The sequence below is a fragment of the Scardinius erythrophthalmus genome (genome assembly GCF_964197995.2).
Source record: "Scardinius erythrophthalmus genome assembly, chromosome: 6".
Lineage (NCBI taxonomy): Eukaryota > Metazoa > Chordata > Actinopteri > Cypriniformes > Leuciscidae > Scardinius > Scardinius erythrophthalmus.
The window spans coordinates 37162924-37188749 of record NC_138226.1 but is presented as its reverse complement, the minus strand read 5'-3'; the positions used below and the strand labels follow the sequence as shown (position 1 = coordinate 37188749).

General features: G+C 36.7%; 1 protein-coding gene across 4 annotated transcripts in view; it reads right to left on the bottom strand.

Annotated features, from left to right (window-relative positions):
* prpf40a (PRP40 pre-mRNA processing factor 40 homolog A) overlaps positions 1-25826 on the bottom strand; it is a 56943-nt gene that overhangs the window by 16026 nt on the left and 15091 nt on the right. For all 4 annotated transcript variants that reach the window (XM_081368638.1, XM_081368640.1, XM_081368637.1 and 1 more), the window contains 14 exons: positions 17103-17186; positions 13978-14005; positions 13874-13896; positions 13672-13716; positions 13165-13275; positions 10125-10245; positions 10009-10033; positions 7311-7526; positions 6293-6398; positions 5581-5645; positions 5295-5459; positions 4492-4600; positions 3693-3843; positions 3442-3575 (listed from right to left, as the gene is read on the bottom strand). In XM_081368638.1, the coding sequence (XP_081224764.1) occupies positions 3442-3575; positions 3693-3843; positions 4492-4600; positions 5295-5459; positions 5581-5645; positions 6293-6398; positions 7311-7526; positions 10009-10033; positions 10125-10245; positions 13165-13275; positions 13672-13716; positions 13874-13896; positions 13978-14005; positions 17103-17186 (1383 nt within the window). The remainder of the gene's footprint in view (positions 1-3441; positions 3576-3692; positions 3844-4491; positions 4601-5294; positions 5460-5580; positions 5646-6292; positions 6399-7310; positions 7527-10008; positions 10034-10124; positions 10246-13164; positions 13276-13671; positions 13717-13873; positions 13897-13977; positions 14006-17102; positions 17187-25826) is intronic.

Genomic DNA, 25826 nt, shown 5'->3' with positions numbered 1-25826 from the left:
GAGATTTAAATTGTAAACATTTTTGTTCCAAATGTATCACTGACAAATTTCAGAGTGTGAGCTGTTGTATGCAGTTTGAACCCATATTAAATGCAAAATAGTTATCAATTAATCGCTTTGACCAATATTTATACTCCAGTGGGTTTCTGAGTGTTAATAAAGCTGAGTGATGCTTTAGCATTCTGTCTCCCTCATGGCATAATGACCCGTTGTACCTTAAACTCAGTCAAACAGATCATCTGTCATCACAGACTTTGTTGATATTCCAGCATCAAGTTCCAAATATAGCTGCGAGCAGCGATTACGGGCCCAAGCCGGTGGCACCGCAACCCCGATGCCTTTAGTTACCTAAAGGCACCGGGGTGGCGGTGCCGCCGGCTTTGGCCCTTCATCGCTGCTCGCAGCTATATTTATATATATATATATATATATATATATATATATATATATATATATATATATATATATATATATATATATATATATATATATATAATCTTGAATGTATTTTTTATCATGTTGAAAAAGTTTGGTGTGAATAAAATAAACCACTTAGGAGGAGTAACTAAAAACTCAGAGTCTGACATATCCAAAAAATCCACATTCAAACCAAAATATCTGACTTCCTGTTGCTCGGAGCTAATGACTGTAAATTAGAAAGTTGTCCGGCTCGATGAGACCAATATGCGTACTAATTTTTGTAACTGTGGGTAAAAGTAACCCCCCCACTTTTGATAAAAGCATTTTGAAAGTGACACACTTCCTGCTACCAGTTGGTGGCGCTATAACTTTGACTCACAATAGTTACATCCATCTGACCGGCCTCTTACCATGAACACACTGCTGAAGTTTCATCAAGATCAGTTAATGTATGCAGAAGTTATAACACTTCGTGTTTCTCTTTTCTCGCCATAAATTTGTTTCCTCGCCACGGCCAAACCGTTCGAGATATCAAAAATCCGTCCGCAATTTAGCATCCTCAATGTCTTGACTTCATGCACACCGAGTTTGGTGGCGATTGGATGAATTCTCTAGGAGGAGTAGTTCACATTCCACAGCAAGCGTTTTCCAAACAACCCATAATAGCTGACTTCCTGTTGGGCGGAGCTAATAACTTAGACTGCGGAAGTTGTTCGGCCCGATGAGATCTATATGTGTACCGAGTTTCATATTAATTCATGCAAGTGTGTTTGACATATGGACCAAGTTTTCAGACCGTGTTCAAGGGGGCGCTGTTGAGCCCCCTGCCACGCCCGGGTACCAGCTTCAGCCCGGCACTGATGGCCGTGGGTTCTGACCTGTGTGTAAAGTTTCAAGAGTTTTTGAGCACGTTAAGGACCCCAAAAGCCCCTGAAACCTTGATTAACAATATAAAAGCAATAGTCAAATCCCCCCCTCCCCTCACACACACAGAGACACAGAGAGAGGGAGAGAAAATTCTTCAGAAAATCCACATTCAAACCAAAATATCTCTTTTCCTGTTGGTCAGAGATCGTTAATGTAAATTAGAAAGTTGTCCGTCTTGATGAGAACAATACACATACCAAGTTTTGTTGCTGTTGATAAAACTAACCCCCCCCATTTATGACTAAAGGTGGCGCTACTGAGCCCCTCACCACGCCCGTTTCTGAAACTTTGCACAAGTCTACGGGCTAATAAGTGTGATGTGTCTGTCGAGTTTCATTCAATTTCAAGTATGTTAAGAGTCTCAAAAGCATCAAAAAACAATATTAAAGTTTGATGCGTTGCCACGACAACAGTATTAAAGATATCAAAAATCCTTTCACAGGTCTACATCTGCCGTGTGTTTACATTATACACATAAAGTTTGAAGCAAATCGGGTAAAAATAAGAGGGTGATTTCAAAGCATTTTGAAAGTGACACACTTCCTGCTGCCAGTTGGTGGCGCTATAACTTTGACTCACAATAGTCACATCCTTGTGTTCGGCCTCTTACAACGAACACACTGCTGAAGTTTCATCAAGATCAGATAATGTATGCTGAAGTTATAACACACTTCCTGTGTCCCTTATTCGCCATAAATTCGTTTCCTTGCCACGGCCAAACCGTTTGAGATATCAAAAATCCGTCCGCAATTTAGCATCCTCAATGTCTTGACTTCATGCACACCGAGTTTGGTGGGGATGGGATGAATTTTCTAGGAGGAGTAGTTCACATTCCACAGCAAGCGTTTTCCAAACAACCCATAATAGCCGACTTCCTGTTGGGCTGGCGTGAAACTTGACAGAGGGAAAGTTGTTCGGCCCGATGAGATCTATATGTGTACCGAGTTTCATATTAATTCATGCAAGCGTGTTTGATATATGGACCAAGTTTTCAGACCCCGTTCAAGGGGGCGCTGTTGAGCCCCCCTGCCACGCCCGTTTCTGAAACTTTTCACATGTCTACTGGCTAATAAATGTGATGTATCTGTCGAGTTTCATCCAATTTCAAGCATGCTAAGAGTCTCAAACGCATCCGAAAAGAATATTAAAGTTTGATGCGTTGCCACGGCAACAGTATCTAAGATATCAATAATTCTTTCACAGGTCTACATCTGCCGTGTGTCTACATTATACACATAAAGTTTGAAGCAAATCGGGTAAAATTAAGAGGGTGAATTCAAAGAATTTTGAAAGTGACACACTTCCTGCTGCCAGTTGGTGGCGCTATAACTTTGACTCACAATAGTCACATCCATGTGATCGGCCTCTTACAACAAACACACTGCTGAAGTTTCATCAAGATCAGTTAATGTATGCAGAAGTTATAACACACTTCCTGTGTCCCATTATTCGCCATAAATTTGTTTCCTCGCCACGGCCAAACCGTTTGAGATATCAAAAATCCGTTCGCAAGAATTCATCCTCAATGTCTTGACTTTATTCTCACCGAGTTTGGTGGCGATCGGATGAAATCCCTAGGAGGAGTATTTCACATTCCATTGTATGCGTTTTCCAAACAACGTATAATAACCGACTTCCTGTTGGGCTTTTGTAAAACTTAGAGCACGAAAGTTGTTCGGCCCGATGAGATCTATATGTGTACTGAGTTTCATATTATTACATGCAAGCGTGTTTGATTTATGGACCAAGTTTTCGGACCCCATTCCAGGGGGCGCTGTCGAGCCCCCCTGCCACGCCCCGGTACCAGCTTCAGCCCGGCCCTGATGGCCGCGGGTTCTGACGTGTGTGCAAAATTTCAAGAGTTTTTGAGCATGTTAAGGGCCCCAAAAGTGGCAAAAAGGCAAAAAAAAAAATAATGAAGAAAAAAAAAAAAAATAATCCTTACGAAAACAATAGGGCCTCCGCCCTTTCAGGGCTTGGGCCCTAATTAATCAAGGTGAGCGCTTTTCATATTAGCAAGCCAGGACAGGTGACGCAGCGGACAAACCAGGACAGTTGCACGTGTGTGTGTGTATGTGTGCGCGCGTGCGTCACCTGGAAGGACTCTCTGTTCTTGCGTTGTCTGCGTCTTTCTCGCAGAAGAGTTTTCTGTTTCTCGTCCTCCTCCTCTTTCTCAAGAGCACGGATGTGTTCCTCAAAGCAGATCAACGCATCCTCCTTGTCCATGTCTAACACACACAGAGGAAGATAAAAGCTTTGTCTATATCAAACACACTCGCTTGCATTATGCGGGTTAAAAGCATCATCATGTGGAGGCGGCTGTTACTGTGTGTGTGCGTTCATACTCTGTAGCTCCTCGTCTTCAGCAAAAGTGGGGTTGTCCAGCAGGTACTGCTGTGCCTCAGACCAAGTTGTTCTGTATGTTACATTGGCCATATTGTCCAAAATGTTCTTCAGCGCCTCCCAGTTCCTCTTCCTGAGCTGCTTGGCTTGTTCCTGAAAAAAAGCATTGAGTCACGATCAAATAACAATAGGCTGCAGACAGGACAAGATCTTAAATGCATTAGGAGGGCAATATTTTTACTTAATTTTATTCAATAAATATTTAATAATTATTTAAGAAGAAAAAGTATTTCAGTACACAATACAGAATATATACACAATACGGATGTGACTAAATTCGGATCGCATGATAAGGTATATATATTTATGTTTTTTTTTTTTTCACAGACATATTTGATCATATTTATTGATATTGATGATATCCTAGTCAGAATTATTGGCACCCTTGGTAAATATGATCAAAGATGGCTGTGAAAATAAATCTACATTGTTTATCTTATCTTTCAGTCCAAAAATATTAAGTAAAATAATTTGCATATTAAAAGCATTTATTAAAAGGGTACCATTCATTGTGGCCAATGTAAAGAGAAAAACATTTATCAGTTTTTATTTTATTTTATCAGTCATATCAGGTTTATTGCTTTAGAATTTAAGTTTGCATGTTGAAATGCATCCAACTGAAAAATATATCAAGATTTAAATTGTTAAATAGAAAAAAACAAAAACAAATTAGTAGGTAATTAGCTAATTAGTGTAAATATGTATTAGAGAGCAGTGATAACCAGATTCCGTCAATCAAACCTTCTCTTTCTTAGCCAAATAGAAGAGCACATCTTCATAGATCTCCAGCCTGTCTCTCTCAGGAACACACGACCACACTTCCTGATCGGCAAACATCTGCTCCGCTTTCCTGCACAAAGACACACATTTACTCACAAACAACCCTCTGCTTAAAGCAAGCCACTTTTTTATAAACAACAATTTCATCTGTGTGCAAGTACAAACATTGCTGCAGTTCAAATGTTAGTCAGTAGGGGGCAGTGACATTACAGCATTTTAACATCATATAACTACTAATTAATAATGGAGAGCATCTATGAGACCTTATGACACAGTGCAGACAGGAACTCACAAAAAACAACACTGCTATTTAAAGCCTGATTACAAGTGAGATTTAAACCAATAACATCATTTAACTCTGTGACATCACCACAACCTCCCAACATGTTACCATGACAACACTGATGTGATTTTAATCACCTAAGTAAGTGGGGGAGTAAAGTTCAACTGCTCTGAATCAATGACAGATAAAGAGAACAAACACAGAGCTGAAAAATCAGTAACCATGTTTATAGTAATACTAGATTAAAAAAGAGTGGTGCTTGTGCATGTAAAACTCTCCACTATGAAGCTGAGGTGATGCGGGTGGATGCCAGTGCCAGTTGCTAAGGTTTCTTGGTATTTTTGTAAGTGTTGCTATGTAAGTGTTAACCGTAAGTGTAAGGTATACATTTTTATTATTAAAATTATTGTTTTTATTACATTTTTATTTGTTTGTGGGAATTGTTTAACGTTGCATAATCAAAAGAGCTGAAAACACTCACTTGTATCGTGTGGTTGAAGTCATCTTCTCATGGTTCTCCAGAAAGCGCTGGAAAGTCTCTTTAGACTCCTTGTATTTGATTCTGGCCTCTTCCTTTTCCTCTTTCTCTGTCTGGACTTTATAAGCATTGAACGCCTGTTTCTTTTCACTCAGCTTGGGCAGAGCACTGCATGCGCGCATACGCACACACACACACACACACACACGGAAAGAGATGCGAGTTTCAGTGCAGTGCTCAGGATGTAAACGCTATCAAATGACAATAATGCTATGCAGTATTTGGATACCTGTAACGAGGGTCGTTAATTATCAGCTTCATTGCCTGCTCCCATGATGCATTGGAGGAAACACCCTAGTTACACAGAGGGAAAAAGATGGAAAGTTACTTAAAACCAGACTTAAAATTATATAAGGTTACTCGATGCATGACATGCTTGGGAAAAAAAATAGGGGGTTGGAAAAAACTCCAAATGGCATAAAAAGAGAAAAGCTTTTTAAATATAAGAAAGTGTTTTATTGTAAACTTGTAAACAATTTGGAATTTGTTAAGATTTGCTAAATTACAATTATTGAGACATTTTTCATCAGGTAGAATAAGAGATTTTTATTTGGCCTGAATAGATAATTAGATTGATATCTCGTGACTGTTGACCATAAATGGGCATCAAATTAGCAGAAAGGTGGAAAAGAAAAGAAAAACAGAGTAATACGGTTTGGAGAAGTAGATCTCCATGTTGACATCACACAAGTTTGTGATTGATTATGAGTGTGTCTCTCCGAAAGGCTGTCGGGGGGTCTGTGAAGCGTGCGATTCCACCGTCTTCTGTTTCACTCACTCCAGTCTAATCACACTCACCGCAATTAAACAGCCGCGGCTCTCACAGGAGCACTTTGTGTGCCAAATTAATACACACTAAATTTAGAAACACCCAGTTGGAATATCAACACCTCCCTCCTCACTGCAGGGGGGAGAGAGAGCAAAAAAAAAATAATAATTACCTTTTCTTTCAACAGTTCTTTAAAGGCCTGCTTTGCCTCCTCTTTTGTGTTCCACTTGTAAACTTTCTTCACCAGCTCAGGTCTCTCCTCCTTAGAAACATCATTACTGGAAAACAAATTAAAATAAATACAAACCTGAAGTTACCTTTTGAAGAAAAATGAGCATTGTGGCACAAAACAATTACCAACGCTTAATTTCATAAACTGAATCAGAATTTGCAACAGGAAACAATGTAGCGCAATCATCAGGATATGACTAGATCTAGAAATGTGAATCATGTTAGACTATGAATTAATGAAATGTTAGTGATTAACAGTAGTTAACTAATGATTAGTTTTACAATCTCTTTATGAACTCTTTGAAGTGTCAAAGTGGTAGTTGCGTAGCTCTCAAGAGGGACAGAAATCTCTCAGACTCCATTAAAAAGATCTTCATTTGTGTTCTAAAGTCTTATGGGGGTTTGGAACGACATGAGGGTGAGTAAATGATGACAGAATTTTCATTTTTGGGTGAACTATCCCTTAACGCATCCTTGTTGAATAAAATTATTGAATTAAAGAATTTAAGAAGAAAAAAATATATCACTGACCCCAAACTTTTGAATAGTAGTGTTAATCAATGAAATATGAATGCCAGAGATATTAAGAAAGTACAAATAGGTAATTATGATTATATTGTGAAATATCATTACAATTTAAAATAATTTAAAATATATTAGAATGATTTCTGAAAGATCATGTGACAATGAAGACTGGAGTAATGATGCTGAAAATTCAACTTAGCCGTCACAAGAATAAATCACATTATAAAATCTATTCAAACAGAAAACAGTTATTTTGAATTGTAATAATTTTTCACATTGTAACCGTTTAAGTCTATTTTTGATTAAATAAATGTAGCCTTGGTGACTTTTCAAAAACATTCAAATATCGGAATTATTTCAAACTTTTGACAGTGTATTAAATGTAATCTGTTCTACACGGTGAGATGTGTGCTGAACGTCTTTGAGTTCATTACCTGGGTTGTGTCTCTACGCTGGGCGTTTCCTCGGTGGAGTTAACGATGACATCACTGCTGACCTCAGCAACCTGAGCGGGCACGTGAGACGGCGGTTCCTCTGAGGTGCCCGTCGCCATGGTAACCTCTGTCTCAGCAACTGCCGCCACAGTAACAGGAGGCTCGATCTGAGATGGAAGAACAGGGGTGGTGCCAGGAGCCACAACATCAGCCGTCCTTTAACAGACACAGGTAAAGATCATTATAATTGGATCATCTTTGAATTACACAAAATGTGTATGAAAAGTCTACCTTCTTATGGAATTCACATTTTACAGTGGCACTACCTTACCCTTCCAAAACCTATATATTTGCTATCTTGAAATTAATTTGCATTAAAAATGATTCTGTCCCATCAAAGATTTATTTGTTCATTTATTGTGACGATACCTGCCATTCTGCAGTACCGGTACCCACTGATAGCCGGCTGCTTTAAAACGCTCCCGTGAGTGTTTGTGCATCTCTGGGAAGAGTATCAAAGGTTTCTATTTACAGATGTATTTTTGCAGCGTTGGGCTTTGTAGCCAATCACAGACATCTGTTGAGCATGTGAACGAAATGACCAATCAGAGGTGTTTAAGTTAGTCAGAATCTGCTCAACACCACTGAGTTTGTTCAGTGCGAGTTCTGCACGCTTGCAAATCCTGTCATTATAAACAGAGTATAAACAATGCCAGCTTTACTGATTATAACGGTAATTTCGCAAGAGTGCAGCTTTGAGTACCTCACATTATAATCATCAACTTCAATTATAATGGCAGCAATCTTTGCTCAATTATATTTAGGGGTGCAACGGTACAGATAGCCCACGGTACGGTCCGTACCTCGGTTTTTGGGCCACGGTCTTGGTTCGGTACAGGTTTTGTGCAGAAAGAGACTGCTATTTCATCCCAAAAATATGTTTTATTATATGAGCATAAACAGAATGTCACAGTAGGAAGAACATCAATGTATGGAATAAAATTAACACTCAAAATATTCAAGTGGATCCTAATTCCAAACCTTGATAACTGGTATATGAAGTGATCAATGTGAAAAAAAAAGTGCATTTTTACCTTTAACAAACATAAATTAGCTTGTGCTCTGAATAAAAAAAAGCAGAGCAAAATAATATAATAAAAAAATACTGCATTCAGGATACAAAGTGCAATGTTATTTACTTATCCACTATTGAGAGATTCTTGTGCAAAAAGATGAGTCTATCAACACTGTCTGGTGCAAGGCGAGACCGGTTGGCACTAACGATGTCCCCAGCAGTGGAGAAAATTCTCAACTTTTCAGAATGCCGCAAGCGCACCGAAGGTCACGTGACAAGAACCAACCAGAGCGCAGCTGATGGTTGCTTTAGCAACGACAGACGCCTCCGGAGCGCAACCGCCCTAGCGCTTTGGAAAAAGGAGAACGCGGCGCGCCTAGCGTTTTCTACGCGTTATTAGGAGCGATATGTGAACGGCGCCCCCTAAAGCAAAAACTAAAAGGATCAGCGCGAACTCAATGGCAAAACCGAAGTACCGCGGGACACGAGGGTAGATTGTCCCGTGCAGGGCTGACCGAACGGTCCGGGATTTTACCGTGTACCGTTGCATCCCTAATTATATTTCTGTATATACTATATATTTTTCATGCAGCTAACTACAGATTGCAAAGTTTCTGGATTGACCATGTTTAAGTTAAATGTGTTTAAATTAAATGCCATTATAAACTTTTAATTCCACTAAGATTTTGGTAAAAGTAATTTTCAATGGATGGACAAAAATGATGAGTTAAGGGCCGTTCACACCAAGCACGATAACTATAAAGATAACTATAACGATAACTATATTTGCGCCCACACCAACGAACGATAACGGTCTGTTTAATCTATGGTGCGCGCTGCGTTTCAAAGCGTGTACAACGTCATTGAACATGTTTTTTGCTGGGTTTTTTTTTTCTCGTTGCATTTACACAGCTTTAACCAGCAGATGTCCTCAGCGTCCTATGTTTTGAGTAAAGCTAGTGTAATGATCTAATAATCTAACTGTGAACTTAGCTGACATATTCAATATAACGTTAGTGAGATAATAACACTTGGTCTTTTTCAACTTCTGCAACTTCAAAGGCAGCAAGACAGTGTTGTCGAAACGAGCGCTGGATACCTGAGGTAATACTTCTCATCATTTATTCAGAGGGTATGAACGATTGTTTTCTATTTCCTTTTTCTTGAAAATGGGCTTGACTTGTCAAACAGTGGTGGATTTTTCTGGACCTCGGCGATCAACTTCTCCGCAATGTCGTCTACCATTTTAAATGAGCGAGACCTTTGTTTAAATTCAAGTGGCTTCTGATTGGCTGTCAGTGTTTTATCGTTCAACAGCTGGAAAAAAATCGTTCCGAAAGTGATCCCAACGATATCATTCCTCATATCTTTATCGTTATAGTTGTGGTGTGAACTCTGCTATTCTTTAATATGGAGAACGATTTTTAGAACTATATCTTTATCGTTATCTTTATAGTTATCGTCCTTGGTGTGAAAGGGCCTTTAATGTTAAAAATATCTTCATTTGTGTTTTGAAAATAAACAAAAGAGGTTTGGAACAACATGAGGCTGAGTAAATGACAGCATTTTCAGTTTTGGGTGATCTATCCCTTTATGGTCCAAGTAAATAAAGCTGATACTCACCCATTTTCCTCCGCCTTTATCATCGCTGAAGAAAAAGACAGGAAAAAAAGTTAAACCCTTTTCTCATGTAGGATTTCTGGATTTGTGTTTGTGTAAGAACAACTTTGTGTACTGACCCTCCAGGTCCTCCAGTTCTTTGGGTTTAGTCCAGCGAGACTCTTTGGTCTGTGAGTTATAGTAATAGGGCTTTCCGGTGTCTGACTTGTATTCTTTCCACGGGCACTTGGACAACATTTGCTGCAAAACACAAATCTCTTTGAGTTTGTTTCAATTTACATTGTATTTATCACAAATTAGGATATTCCTGCAAATAAACTTTATATATATATATATATGTATGTATGTATGTATGTATGTATGTATGTATGTATGTATGTATGTATGTATGTATGTATGTATGTATGTATGTATGTATGTATGTATGTATGTATGTATGTATGTATGTATGTATGTATGTATGTATGTATATATATATATATATATATATACACACACACACACATATACACACACACACACACACACACACACACACACACACACACACACACACACACACACACACACACACACACACACACACACACACACACACACACACACACACACACACACACACACACACACAGCTATGCATAAGTGAATACACCCATGCTAAAGTTGACTAAAATGAGGAATAAAAAATCATATTTTGGAAATTGAACTTAATGCCTTAATTTAAAAAATTAGGAAAAATCCAACCTTTAAGGACACCAATTTTCTTTGTGAATGAATAATGTATCGTAAATAAATAAATGTTCTTCCTTAAAATACATGGTGCATAAGTGACTACACCCCTATGTTAAATTCCCATAGAGGCAGGCAGATTTTTATTTTTAAGTATTTTTTTTTTTTAATTTAGGATACTATGCATCCTGATAAAGTTCCCTTGGCCTTTGGAATTGAAATAGCCCCACATCATCACATAGCCTTCACCATACCTAGAGATTGGCATGGTTTTATTTCAGTAAGCCTAATAGCTAGTTTGATTTGCATTGAGAGATGATCTTATGGAAAGTACTCCATGCCAATATCTAGGTATGGTGAAGGCTATGTGATGATGTGGGGCTATTTCAATTCCAAAGGCCAAGGGAACTTTATCAGAATGCATAGTATCCTACATTTTTTTTTTTTTTTTTAAATACTTACAAATAAAAATCTGCCTGCCTCTATGGGAATTTAACATAGGGGTGTAGTCACTTATGCACCATGTATTTTAAGGAAGAACATTTATTTATTTACGATACATTATTCATTCACAAAGAAAATTGGTGTCCTTAAAGGTTGGATTTTTCCTAATTTTTTAAATTAAGGCATTAAGTTCAATTTCCAAAATATGATTTTTTATTCCTCTTTTTAGTCAACTTTAGCATGGGTGTATTCACTTATGCATTGCACTGTATATATATATATATATATATATATATATATATATATATATATATATATATATATATATATATATATATATATATATATATATATATATATATATATATATATATATATATATATATATTGAGCTTTGTATTTGTACCTAGTTTAAATGTATATATATATTTTTATGATTTTTTTTTTTAAATATAAAATCCTGACATTACAAAAAAAATCAGTTGGGTTCAGTAATTTGTTTGTTCTATACTATAAATTGTGTGCATATTAACGCATGGATTTCTGCAACAGTGCTCCAATCTTAAGACTCTTAATAAAAATAATAATTGATAAGTCATCTCTCCTGTCAGAAAATCTGAAAATCAAGCACTTGGTGGATTTGTTTCACATTATGTAAGAACAAGCCTCAATTCAAAACTCTGTCAAGCACAGACTAACTAAACTAACTATGCTATTTAATCATTGTTAATAGTAGTAGTAGTAGTAGAAGTAGTAGTACTACTATGTAACTATGGGGCATTGGACTCTCAAAAGCAGAATATGCCTTATAGGGCACCTATTATGCCCCTTTTCACAAGATGTAAAATAAGTCTCTGATGTCCCCAGAGTGTGTACGTGAAGTGTGAGCTCAAAATACCCAACAGATCATTTTTACATTTTTTTTGTTTAAATTGTCACTTTTTGGGGCTCAGAAAAACATGTATCGCTTTAAATGCAAATGAGTTGTTGCTGACGAGCTTGCACTCTGTCAGGACAATCTCATCTCACAGAATGAGAATATCAAAACAGAAACTCTCAGTAGCGGTGTTCACTTCGACCTGGAGTCGTACAATAATGCCCACAGAGCCAGAGAATATATGATGCATGTAGATAGAACAGGTATAGTTAAGTTTAATTACAGTTATAACGTATTTGTCATCTGCTTTTATCCACTATTAACACAAGCCTATTGTAGCGGACCCTGTTCGAATGATGGCCAAAAATATACTGATGAGTTTAATGAAGTTCATTGTACATCACACAAAAGATGAAGCGTCAGTTTTACTCCAGACAATCACTGTAAGAGCTGAATAAACAGTACAAGAAGTGCGCATAAAAGTCTTATCCATAAACTCTCTCTCTTTCATTATCATCAACATATACAGCGAAGTACACAAAACACTCGTTATAACTAACAGTAAACATATATACACACCTTTTCAGTGGGTGCTTAATAAACTGGTAAACTTTACATCCGTAAAACGACTCGATGAGCTGTCATAAAGTGCACGCTCTCACTTAAATTTCTGCCGTGATCAGTAACGTTAGGCCTATCGATCCGGAGACTGTAAGCTGGATCACGAACAGTTGGTACAGATCTATCCTCGAGTAACAACGAGAGTAAATGAAGACTGCTATGTTCATTCTTACATCCAAACAACAAAACACCTCAATCACTTAGGAGACATTCTTGTCTACAGCTGCTCCGGCATCGAAACAATGGCCTGAGAACGGCTTGTTCTGAGACACTGCTTATGATTTATGGGGGACTTAAAAAAAAAAAAATGCTCTGGGTGGATTTTTATCATTATAGGGTGGTTGTGTACACACACTGCCAACACACATTTATGTTCAAACGTAATATAAAAGTCAATTTTGCATAATAGGTGATACCTCCTGAATGAGCAGTAATTGGCAGATGAATATGACTGTGTACGCGAGAAAGGTGAGTTGACCGGTTTTTACCTCTGCAGGTGATTTGAGCTCATCTGGTTTCTCCCAGGTGGATTGTTTGGTCTCTGTGTTGTAGTAATATGTTTTTCCATCCAGTGATTTGTGCTCGGTCCATACTGACTTCTGCAGGAGACATTATGAATACTCATTACACCATTAGTGACTAGTCACTATATACACTATAAGTTGCCCATATACATGTACATGACAGTCTTCTGAAACCATATAATGGCTTTGTGTGACAGCAAACTGATCCCTGGCTCTCCTTGGAGAATTTACGAGAGAAGCAGAGATGTCCAAGTTGTGAATTAATCAATCAGAACTACTTAATGAATTGACTGATCCAGTTACTAGACTGGTCTGAATGATACAGCCATGAATCAAACTGGTGTGCTTTACGAGTGACTCAATCCATTCCATAAAGTGGTTTTATACTTTCATATGCAACATTTTTTAACTGTACTTTAATTTCAGGCAAGTGTCATTTTTGGCCGATAAAAACTGTTTGTTGTGTCTTGCCTTTTTCGTCTGTTCATCAGGTGAAGACTCAGTTGATGTGGTGCTCTAGGAGGAAATAAGTAGGTTTTTTTTTTTTTGTCTTCAATAATAGCATTGTATATGGCTTATGAACTATTTAGATAAATAAATTTATGTATCAATAAATTTAAATCCCAATAATAATTATACAATATTAACAATGTGTTTGGTTGCTTGTTCTTACTGTTGTTCCGGGAGCAGCTGGCGCTGAAATAGATCAAAAACACAATTACATTTAGAAATAATAATCAAAAATATGATTATGACCAAAAACCATTTATCTCTTACCTGCAGGCTCAACTGGACTCACACCAGGCTGAGATGGACAAAGGAAAGAGGGTTTCATTACACAAAAGAGCCAATAGAATAAGCATGCTGATTTGTGTGTAAAATCTTTTAAATGACTTGAAACTTCATATAATCTATGAAAGCTTTGTCATTAATTGTTGGAATTAAATTAGTCCATGAGCAGATCTAAAGATATCAGAGCTAACTTCATTAGCAGTGTCCTTAACCCAAATTGCAGGAAAGGAAAATGCTATCTGACTGACAGGCAGTTTGACTGACAGCTCCTGAAGCATCAGCTGGATTCTGCATCTGATCAGACGTCTTCATCTACAGCTCAAAGCCTGGCGCTAATTATTACTGATGCTATCAATATTTAATATGGTTAACTAACGACAGGCTGTTTGATGCTTAATATAGCTGATTACATGAAAGCAGATCTTAATCACCACTGACTGAGGAGGTGTGTTCAAAATAAAGAACTGCACATGTATGGTTAGTTTGATCTTATAGACTGAACTGAAACTCCCATGTTGTCCTTTCATCCATATTCACTAGTGACGTAATGCTTTGAAAAGCAAATGAATTAAGCCACTCTAATTGAACTGGGCTGTTTCATGTTATTGGTCAGATATGAATTCGCTTTCCACGCATTTCTCTAAGAACTGGTCACAGCTAAAGTGTAGGTAGGCCTACTTCACAAAATGAAAAGTAAAAATACATTTTCTTAAAAGGATGTTAGTCATTTTTGATAATGTCTGGTCATTTTTGTCTGAAAACAGTCAGATTTTAGTATAGCTCATCAGTTTTTAATTGCCTTGCAGACATCAGAATGTCTCCTTGCAAAGCTGGATTACATTGATGAAAGAATTCAAATGTGCCGTTCAAACACAGATTATTCAGAAGGATCATCTGAGCTAGACAGATTTTACAACAGGGTACTGACCTGGTGCTTATGTTTAAATACACTACGGGTCAAAATTCTGGGGTCAGTAAAAAAAAAATTTTTTTTTTTAAATAAAGAAATTAATACTTTTATTTAGCAAAGATTAAATGTATCAAATGACAGTAAAGCTAGCATTTAGATCTGATGACATTCTGGCTGGGGCTTTCTCTGCTTCTGAATGTAGCAGCTGCCACTGAGATTCTGTTAAGAATAGATTTACTGCACAAATATTTGGATCAGATTGGGTACAAGTTTAGGGTACATAATATAAACAGTGCTTTCAGAATCTAAAATCATATTTGACTCATTTGGACTGAAGAACATGAGTGCATGCATGTAAACAACATACATACTGAATGTTCTTTTTGGAGTTATTAAACGTTATTATATAACTGAGTTATTAAAGTCACAGTACCTTTGGTTCCAAATGATCACTTGATAGGGGTCATATTCTAAAATGTCACTTTGGGATCCAAGACAGTTATGTTGTTTTTCACTCTCTCTGAATGCAGCTGAATACTGAAAATGCTACTCATTTCTATTGATTTTTCACTGAATTGTGCGATCTGAAGAGCTTGAAACGACGTAAAGAGTGCAGTTTTCTTCCTTGCGTGTCTGAGTCAGAGAGCTCATTCGCTCAAAAGCTGTCAATCACATAAACAACTGAGAGAAACACTTCGACAATGATTCGCTTCGCGCTCAGTGTGAAAGGGCCTTCAGACAGCGTGTGAATACTAAATTGAGTTCGCTTTCAAGTCTGCTTGCGCTTGAACAGAAAAATTCACACAAAAATGATGTCAACATGACTGTGTTTATCCAAGCAAACATAGTAGGTTATATCTTAAAAGTGAATGTGAACAGTAAAGAAAGACGACGCATATGTAACCGTATATTGGATCCATGCATTATGTCTTAAAGTGACAGCAGCCTAATATTATTGCTGCTGTCTGTGTTTTTAAAGTTAATCAAACAAACAAAAGAAATCACTCACTGCTCGACTGAATAACTTAAGTTTATAAGGATTAATCTTTATTTAATTTATATAGTGAATATCATATGAAGTGTTATTTTACATTTTATTAATTTCTGTACCTGAAAATTACAGTTAGACCTACCTGAAAAACACTGTTTGTTTTATTTTTTATCTTTTCTCAATTGTATTTATTTGTGCTATTTCCACAGTTAGATTTTTTTGACAGTAGTCCTTTTTTTCTTGAACATAGCACATGCAGAATCGTACAGAAACCATGACCCTAAAACTGTGATAAAAACCAAACCATGAGTAATTTGAACCATTACATCCCTAAAGGCCCGTACACACCGGGACGAATATCGGCGCGCGTTATTCGCCAGCGTATTTCAACGCGTTTTTTGTGTTCACACCCAAGCGATTTTCGCTGACGATGAGCCGAATGAACATGCAAATTCATTCCCTGACATTAGAAACCACTCCATAACAGTTCTCTTTTATCAAGATTTTTGTAGTCGCTGTCGCGTTTGTCATATAGTTATTTATGTTCCGACACCAACGAGACCAGCAGCTCTACATTCATCTTGCCTTGCATCTTCCTCGTCTTATTTATTCCCGGCAGTGTTTAGACGCTACTCTGCGTATATCTTCTTCGCCGTTACGTATTGTGCTCGGCAAGACCGTTTTGTGTTTGAGCGCCCCCAAGTTGTGTTTTACTGTAACTTCAGAAGCTCCAGGCACGTGAGCAAAAGCGCCAATCTCATTGGTCGGATCGTTTTTGACGCGGCGCGTCAAACCAAAAAAACGAACCAGAGGCGTTTTTTAAAAAATGACGCTTTTACGCTTGGCGTTTTTCGCGTCGGTGTGCACACTCACATTGGTGCCCTTTGTTTAGTCACGAGGCGTTAAACGTCGGCGAATATCGCGCGCGAAATTCGTCCCGGTGTGAACAGGCCTTAACAGTCACAAAGTGTGCAGTAGGGAAGGAGACGTGTCATGCACTGAAATAAATTAGATCAAGCTGATCTTTTTCTGCTACTATCACTCATAACACATGGATAAGTGCTATAAAAAAATGGTGTTGATTCTAAATTGGTACATTTTGCCACTTTGCAGGGTGTTCATTAGGGTTACACAGACACTGCTGACAGCATGTGAGGGTCTATATTTAACCAGCACTGATGGGATAGTGTGATATACAGGCTAGTTTACCGGTCCTGTAGGCTGGATTGATGCAGCTGGCATCCGGGGAGGCATCATCATTCCTGGTATCATTGGTGGCATCATGGCTGGCATCTAAGAAAAGAGTTATGAAAAATTAATGTGAACTGCTAATTTCCTTCCTACACTGCACACGGGGAGAGGAAGGCATGTGCTGAAAGGAGTAAAAGCACATCTTGTGCTCTGTATTCTCCAGTCCCTGATAACAGTGTGAGCCTCACATCCAAAAACATCCACTGACACACCTTTCATCTCTCTCTCACACACACAGGTGGCGCATCAGGTCCAATAAGACAGCACTACTGCAATCATATCAATGATTTATGTCTCTATATATTCATGTTCAAGACTATGCACTTCTCTTATCTCCATGTTAGTGTGAATCACATGAAAACTTCCAAGAAATGTTCAAATCATTTTTCATCCCATAATCAAAAGAAATAAGTAACTGTATTTTGGATTAATAAAACAAAGCCTAGGTATAGAGTCTTTTTTAAATATGATATTTGCATGACAATTGTGCACACCTCTCCACCCTCCTTAATACTATAGCACAGAGATCAAAGAAACTCAAGACGCAGCACGCAGCACGCAGCATGTAAGCCAGACGCTGCTCAAACCTCTTGAATATTAACCTGAAAGATTCTTAAATAATTGAATCAAAGCTATACAAACTAAACGAAAAGAAAATGCCGCCAAAAATGAAAGTCGAAGAAATGGAGGAAATTAAGAAATCATTGAGCTTTATGTCTGAGGAATTGAGCAAAGTCTCAAAACAACAAACAAAACTCATGGAGCTAATGGACGAAGTGAAACTCCTTAAAACAATAATTAAAGAAAAGGACGAATGGATCATGAACCTGGAAAGGAAAGTTGATGACTTGGAACAATACACCCGCATGGATGATATAATAATAACTGGATTGGAGACGCGCCATCAAACGTATGCCAGAGCGGCGTCGAGCATTGACAAAGGTGAGGATGCACCGGCTCACGAACTACAAACACTAGAACAACAAGTAATACAGTTTTTCAACAATCTCAACATGCCGATTAAAAGCAATGACATCGCTGCTTGTCATACTTTTCCGAAAAGGGAAAATGGGAAGGCGAATATCATAGTTCGCTTCATTAATCGTAAAAGCAAAGTGGGATTGCTCAAGGAAGCTAAAAAATTGTCTGGAACCGGAGTGTACATAAATGAACATTTGACCAAAAAGAATGCTGATATAGCACGACAAGCGCGTATTCTCCGACGACAAAACAAAATACATGCAACCTGGACTAGAAATTGTAAAGTTATGATTCGCCAAATTGGCCCTTCAGAATCCGCAAAAGTCATATGGATAAAAGAACTGCAGGACTTGGATCCATACAGGAATTAAAATCCAAAATGGTGCATCACATGAAATTGTTCGGTGATCAATCGATGAGCGTGATAACAAAGACTACTTAACATGACTGAACTGTTAAAAAACTCCATTCGTACTACAGAGGAAAGAGACGACGCGGAACACGATCAATTCGAATCATCCGACAGCGCTGCAATGAATGATATATGCAGCATGAACATGAATTGCTTTGAGTTTACTGATCACAAAAATTATGATATGGAGAATGAAATAGATCCAGAGAACCACTTCTATACAAACAATTGCCACTGCGAGTATTATACGAACGAACAATTCAAATCCAGTGTAAGAATGAACAATGCTTTATCAATAATACACTTCAACAGTCGAAGCCTGTATACTAACTTTGAAGAAATTAAGGACTACTTAAGACAATTTCCTAATTTTCACATCATTGCCTTATCAGAGACTTGGCTAAATGTGAAAAGAGAATGTGACACAAAACTCGATGGGTATGAATTATTTAATGTGAATAGAACTAATAAAAAAGGAGGTGGTGTAGCTTTATATGTATGTAGTGGGTTTAACTGTAAATTAGTAAAAAATATGACAATCAAAATAGATAATATGATGGAATGTGTTACAGTTGAAATAATGGTTAAAAAAAAATCGCAAACAATCCTGGTAAGCTGTATATATAGGACTCCAGGGTCATGTATTGATGCATTTAACAGCAGAATTGTGGAAATGTTTGACATGTCAAAGGTAACCTTTGTTTGTGGAGACTTTAACATTGACCTATTGAATGTACGCAAATCACAAAAGCACAGAGATTTTATGGATACTATGTTTAGTTTAGGTCTTTTTCCCACAATCACAAAACCATCAAGAATCACAGCAAATAGTTCTACTTTAATTGACAATATCTTTACAAATGCAGTTGACAGCAGAATAGAAAGTGGTCTCCTTATAAACGATATAAGTGATCATCTTCCTGTCTTTAGTACACTGCAACTTTTTTTTCAGAATCAAAACACAAAGAAACAAGGAGTATATAGTTTAAAACGACTCAAAACCGCAGTATCCGTTAGAGCCTTTAAACAAGAATTAAGTATACAGACTTGGAATGAAGTCTACTCAATTAATGATCCAAATGAATCTTATAATAAATTCTTGTCTATTTTTACTCATTTTTTCAATAAACATTGTCCTATGATCATGCAAAAACAGTCAAAGTATGAAGCCAAACCCTGGATCACCAAAGGACTTCAAAATGCATGTAACAAGAAAAATCTCCTATATAAACTCTTTTTAGAAAATAGAACAAAGGAAGCCGAACTCAAATATAAACTATATAAAAACAAGCTAGTAAATATATTAAGAAAAACTAAAAAGGCCTATTATAATAATCTACTAGAGCAACACAGAAGTAACATTAAAGAGACTTGGAAGGTATTAAATAGTGCAATCAAAGGAAACACTAAGAAAAGCAAATATCCAAAGTACTTCACAAACCAATTGAAAACTAATAACTAATCCAATCAATATTGCTAATGAATTCAATAATTATTTTGTAAATGTAGGTGCCAATTTAGCAAATAATATTGTGCAACCAGAATCAAAAGTAGGTGTGGATGTTGACATAATTAAATCAAATACAAACTCAATATTTCTAAAGTCAGTAGATGAAAATGAAATAATAAATATAATAAATACATTTAAAAATAAAAAAAATCAACAGATTTTAATGATATAGACATGGCACTAGTTAAGGATGTTATGACATTTGTTGTTAAACCATTAACTTATGTTTTTAACTTATCTCTCCAAACTGGTATTTTTCCGGACAATATGAAAACAGCTAAAGTCATCCCCATCTACAAAAATGGTGACAGCCATTTATTCTCAAATTACAGACCAATTTCCCTCCTTCCACAATTTTCAAAAATATTAGAAAAACTATTTGAAACAAGATTAGACAGTTTTATTGAAAAATATAAACTATTAAACGATCATCAATATGGCTTCCAAGCAAATCGATCCACGGAAATGGCTGTAATAGAGCTGGTTGAAAAACTGACCTCTGCAATAGAAAATAAAAATTACTCAGTTGGAATTTTTATAGACTTAAAAAAAGCATTTGATACCATTGATCATAAAATATTATTAAAAAAAACTTGAAATATATGGTATCAGGGGCGTTGCACAAAGATGGATTAGTGACTATCTCAGGAATAGATTTCAGTTTGTGCAGTTCACCAATGACAGGTCAGAGCTTCAGAGGGTCACTTGTGGGGTTCCTCAGGGATCAGTCCTTGGACCAAAACTATTTTTATTATCAATGACATTTGTAATGTGTCTACTCAATTAAATTGTGTTTTATTTGCTGATGATACAACTTTATTTTGTTCCAATCAGAATTTGGGACAGCTTCTGGACACAGTGGAAGCAGAAATGAAAACATTTAAAAAATGGTTTGATGTTAATAAACTGTCACTAAATATAGATAAAACTAAATTTATTCTATTTAGTAATAAACAAATAAATACAAAAGTCCAGATAAGAATTGATAAATTTGAACTAGAATTGGTAAATGAAATTAAATTCTTAGGTATCATCATTGACCGCAAGATCAGCTGGAAATCTCACATAACCTATATAAAGTCAAAAATTTCTAAAACACTGGCTATTCTGTCTAAAACAAAACACATTCTTGATACAAAGGCCCTCAACATATTGTACCAGTCTCTAATAGTGCCATACATGACTTACTGTGTAGAGATCTGGGGAAATACATACAAAACAATAATAAAACCAATTGTTATTCTGCAAAAACGTGCAATACGAATTATAAATAAAACAGATTATTATCACCCAACAAACAAGTTATTTATGAATTCCAACCTATTAAAATTTAATGACTTGGTGGAATTTAAAATAGCCAAAATAATGTATAAAATAATAAATAGTAAATTTCCAGACTGTGTCCAGAACTTGTTTCAGATTAAATCTACTCCTTATGAGCTCAGAGGAACACTTATGTTCAGCAAACCTCAAATCAGAACTAATGTCAAACAGAGATGTCTGTCTGTTCAGGGGGTTAAACTGTGGAATAGTCTCGATGATGAATTGAAAATATGTAAATCCATTAGTAGTTTCAAGAAATTATTTAAAAAAAAAAAGATCACATTATACAAAACTGAATGAATTTAGCTTCTTTTTCTTTTTAGTCATTGTATGCTTGATGACTTTGGGACTTGGTGTTGTGTGTAAAATAAATGTTATGTAAAAAGGATCGGCGCAATAAGCATAAGCTTCAGCCGACACCTTTTCGGTCGATCAACTTTTTTTTTCTCTCTTTTAAATATTGTTTACAATTTAACTTAATGTTTGTTTTCTATGTTGGCGAAAACAAAAAAATTTCTTGACCGACCACCGAGCCTCATTAGCCGGTTGAAACCGGTTAACCGATTAGTTTAAAATATGCTAGTAGGGCTGTGCGCATGAGCAATAGTCACATCGCCGGAACATGCGATGTGAAGGGTAGTAGCACCCATGGTGTATTAAGAGAATGATGATTTCGTACAAAAAAGAAAGTCAAAATCAGCTATTTGGGACTATTTCGTCTACAAAAAGGAGGATGTTGACCAAAAAGAGGTACTTTGACTGGAGTGTTATAAAGTTGTGGATGGTTGTCTTTTTTAAAAAAGTATTTTGTCTTTTATTTTTCGTGTTCGCATTTATGAGGAAAAAAACTATTTTACGTGACAGTTCTCCATTACGGACGCGACCGATCAAAGCGGCACTAAAAGACTGCTTTAAAACTTTCACAGAGACCTCAAACAGAAAGCACAAAGCCTTTCTTTAAAACGAATTTTGTTTTGTATTAATTGTATCTTAATTTTAATCAGTGTTTCATTATCCAATTTTCTAAAATAAAAAGTAAATAGCAGATAGCTATGCACGACACACGGAGGCGCCAGCGCCTGAACTGGAGCTAACTAGTGTTGCACGATGTATCGATACTTCAAAAGTATCGCGATACTCGGAAATTAAAAATGTCACGATACCTAAATTGATCAGTATCGATACTTAAAAAACAAAACAAAAAAAACCCGCCTCCCTATGGACGTCTGTGTTTTTTTCCTGACGCACGCAGCAAAGAACCTGCCGCTGTCAGTGTCATGTGGCAAAACACTACAGAGATGGTTGCATGTGCGAGCACAATCGTTTATATACTGTCTATGAGCACAAGTGGTCCACGACTCGTAGAAAAAGATGACGCGAGGAGGAGTGACATATGGAAGTAAGTTGCCTACCTTGCTCTGTTGCACAGTGCACCGATACTTCAAAAGAAAACCGGAAATTAAATACGTCACGATTCCTTAATTTATTAGTAGGCTATCGCTTCTAATAATGACCGCGTTCCAGATTTGTAAAGGCCTGACACACACTGGCTGCGTGTCGTGTCCGTTTTGATTTCGGCTCTCATGTTAACTGCCTGCGTGACACACATGCGTCTGGGCGCAGCTCGAGACGCGCGGAAAACGCGTACATGCTAGAAATTGAACCGACGCCTATTTTTCACGCGACACGCACGCGTCTTGGAACCGTTTCCAGGCAAAATAGAATAGGAAAAGATGTTTTGACACGAATACATATTAATCAATGACATTTTGATGTTTAAAAGTTTTGACAATTATAAAATATAAAATGTAATTTAAAAAATATGATCGATTTTCAAATATTGCACCTCTCAATACAGAACGAATTATTCTGAAGCCTATTTTGCCGTCAACACTGCCGACGTTGTCTTTATGTTTAACATGAAGTATAGGCCTTCCACAACTCTCTCACCACGTCAAATATATCACCAATAAGGCTTATCATACCAATATTAAACATTGTTTAATATAATTGCTGTTCATATTTTTTATTCAGTTCAGAATCAAGATAAAGCTCTTATGTTTCTTATGATAAATGAGATAATGCTGCTAAATTTATTTTATTTTTTACCTTGAATGTCATTGCTCTAATTAATTTTTTATATTTTGATATTTCATATTTTGTTCAAATGTTTAATATATCTGCTGTTCATATGTTCATTTATTAGTGTGTTATATCGGTGGTTCCCAAACCTGTCCTGGAGTACCCCCAACACTGCACGTTTTCAATGTCTCCCAAATCAAATACACCTGATTCAACTTATCAGCTCATTAACCCATGTGATAATGAGCTGATGAGTTGAATCAGGTGTGTTTGATTAGGGAGACAAAGAAAACTTGCAGTGTTGGGGGTACTCCAGGACAGGTTTGGGAACCACTGTGTTATATGATTAGAATGTTGTCCAGGTTTTAAAATAAAGCACAGCAATGATATTTGAGTGTTTCTCCCTTTTCAGGAAAAGTATCGAAAAAGTATCGAAATCGCAATACTTTACTTGGTATCGGTATCGAAACAATAATTTTGGTATCGTGACAACACTAGAGCTAACGTTAAGCTATCATCCATGAACCGAAACTCAACGTATAAGGTAGCCTCACACACCTAAAAAAAAAATAGAAATAGATCTATTATCTACAGAAATCTCTACTTTTAAACAGAACCATTCAAAACAAAATAAAACGATTTAATCCGTAAATGTGTATTTCTCTCCGGCGCGTTCATTACTGCGAAGATCGCGAGTCAGACTTCACCTTTGCAGCCGACACAGAAAACACTTGTTTATTAATAGACAATTAAAATGTCTCATCGCAATATTTTACATATTCATTCATTCATCATTACTTTTGCTGGTTCTTTGTGACAGCTTTTAGGTGCCGTTTACATGAACGCGTCACTGCATCAGCACCGAAAACAGAGAGAGAGAGAGAGAGAGAGATTTCTTTTTACTTATTTTGAGGAAATAATGAACAAACAAACATCTGTTAAGAGCGCCGCCAAGTTGGATTGCGTAAAACGTTCACCGAATTCTGACAGAAATATGTTCTAATTTTGGAATAAAATATTAAGTGACCTTTTTGTCACTTGTAATGAAGCTTGCTTATTAGTGAAATTATTAATATGGAATGGTAATTATTGACTTTAGTATATTGATCATGGCTCGCAATACATATCGTTGGGAAAAAAATAGCCTATCGCAATGTAATTTTTCCCCAATATCGTAATATTTTCCTAATATTGTGCAATATCGTGATTGCAATTTCGCAACTCTGTCGCATCTTGGATCTCTCTGCCGCTCTGCCTCCCGCTTTGGCTACCTTTCTCACCCGAAGCTTGCGGGTGTCGCGTTTTCAGGTGATACATCATATGATGTGTTACTACTGTATTTAAGCACTGTCTGTATCACACAAGTTGCAACTTACATCTGTGTCATTCTTTTTTGGTGAAATGGTCTCACACACTTCTTTGCACGCTTCATCCTGTCGTCTGCCCTGGCTCTAACCTCGAGTGTTTTAGCCTGTTGCCTTTACTTTTCGCAAACCTTGTGAGGGCGCGAACCCAAACGCTGTGACCTCGCGCCAAATGTTTTTATTGGTTTATTAAGTACAAACAGGCGAGTTATGAAAAATTGAGTGTGAGGGATTTGTTCACTTCACACAAAAAGAAATTGGAATGAGATGGCTAACTGTAGTAGCGTTTAGTCCACTGTCTATATTAACCTAATTTAGAGATGACTTTTTTTTTTTTTTTAACCGACTACCGACAATTTTGACCGGTTAACGTTGATACGGTCAACCATCGGTCAAACGGTCATCGGTTAACATCCCTAGCTTGTAAATTGTTTTTCTTTATTTTTTTTTTTTTCTTGAAGTTGACCGAAATAAACTTTAACTAACTAACTAAAACTAACTAACTAACAATCAAACAGTTCTGGGAACAATTTTTTAAAATAAATTATGCTAACGTAATGGAAATTACTGCTGAGTATGAAATGTGCTATACAAATAAACTTTTCATGACTTGTTCTGTCTAACAAACACAAACTGTGTTGAAATTAAATGCGACAAGAAATAAAGACTGGTCCCTGCAAAAATGTGCAATGTGACCACTAATTTCTGATTTGCGAATAAAATAGGCTTCTCCTAACGGTTGCGTTTACCGAACAACTTCTGTCATTTACCAAATTCGAAAAACAGTTTATTCAACATGTTTTCTGTCATTTTGACTGATAGAAAAATAAAGTATCTGGGCTTGTATTTATAAAACTTCTCAGAAATGCTCTTTAGAATAGTCTTAAGCTTTGACTTAAGTGTCAAAAATTCGTAGTAAAAAGTAGTAGTTGTCTAAGAGTAGGATACTTTTATAAAGAAGCTAAAAGCAACTTTCAGCAAAGTCTAAGACTAATTTTTAAGTGCTGACT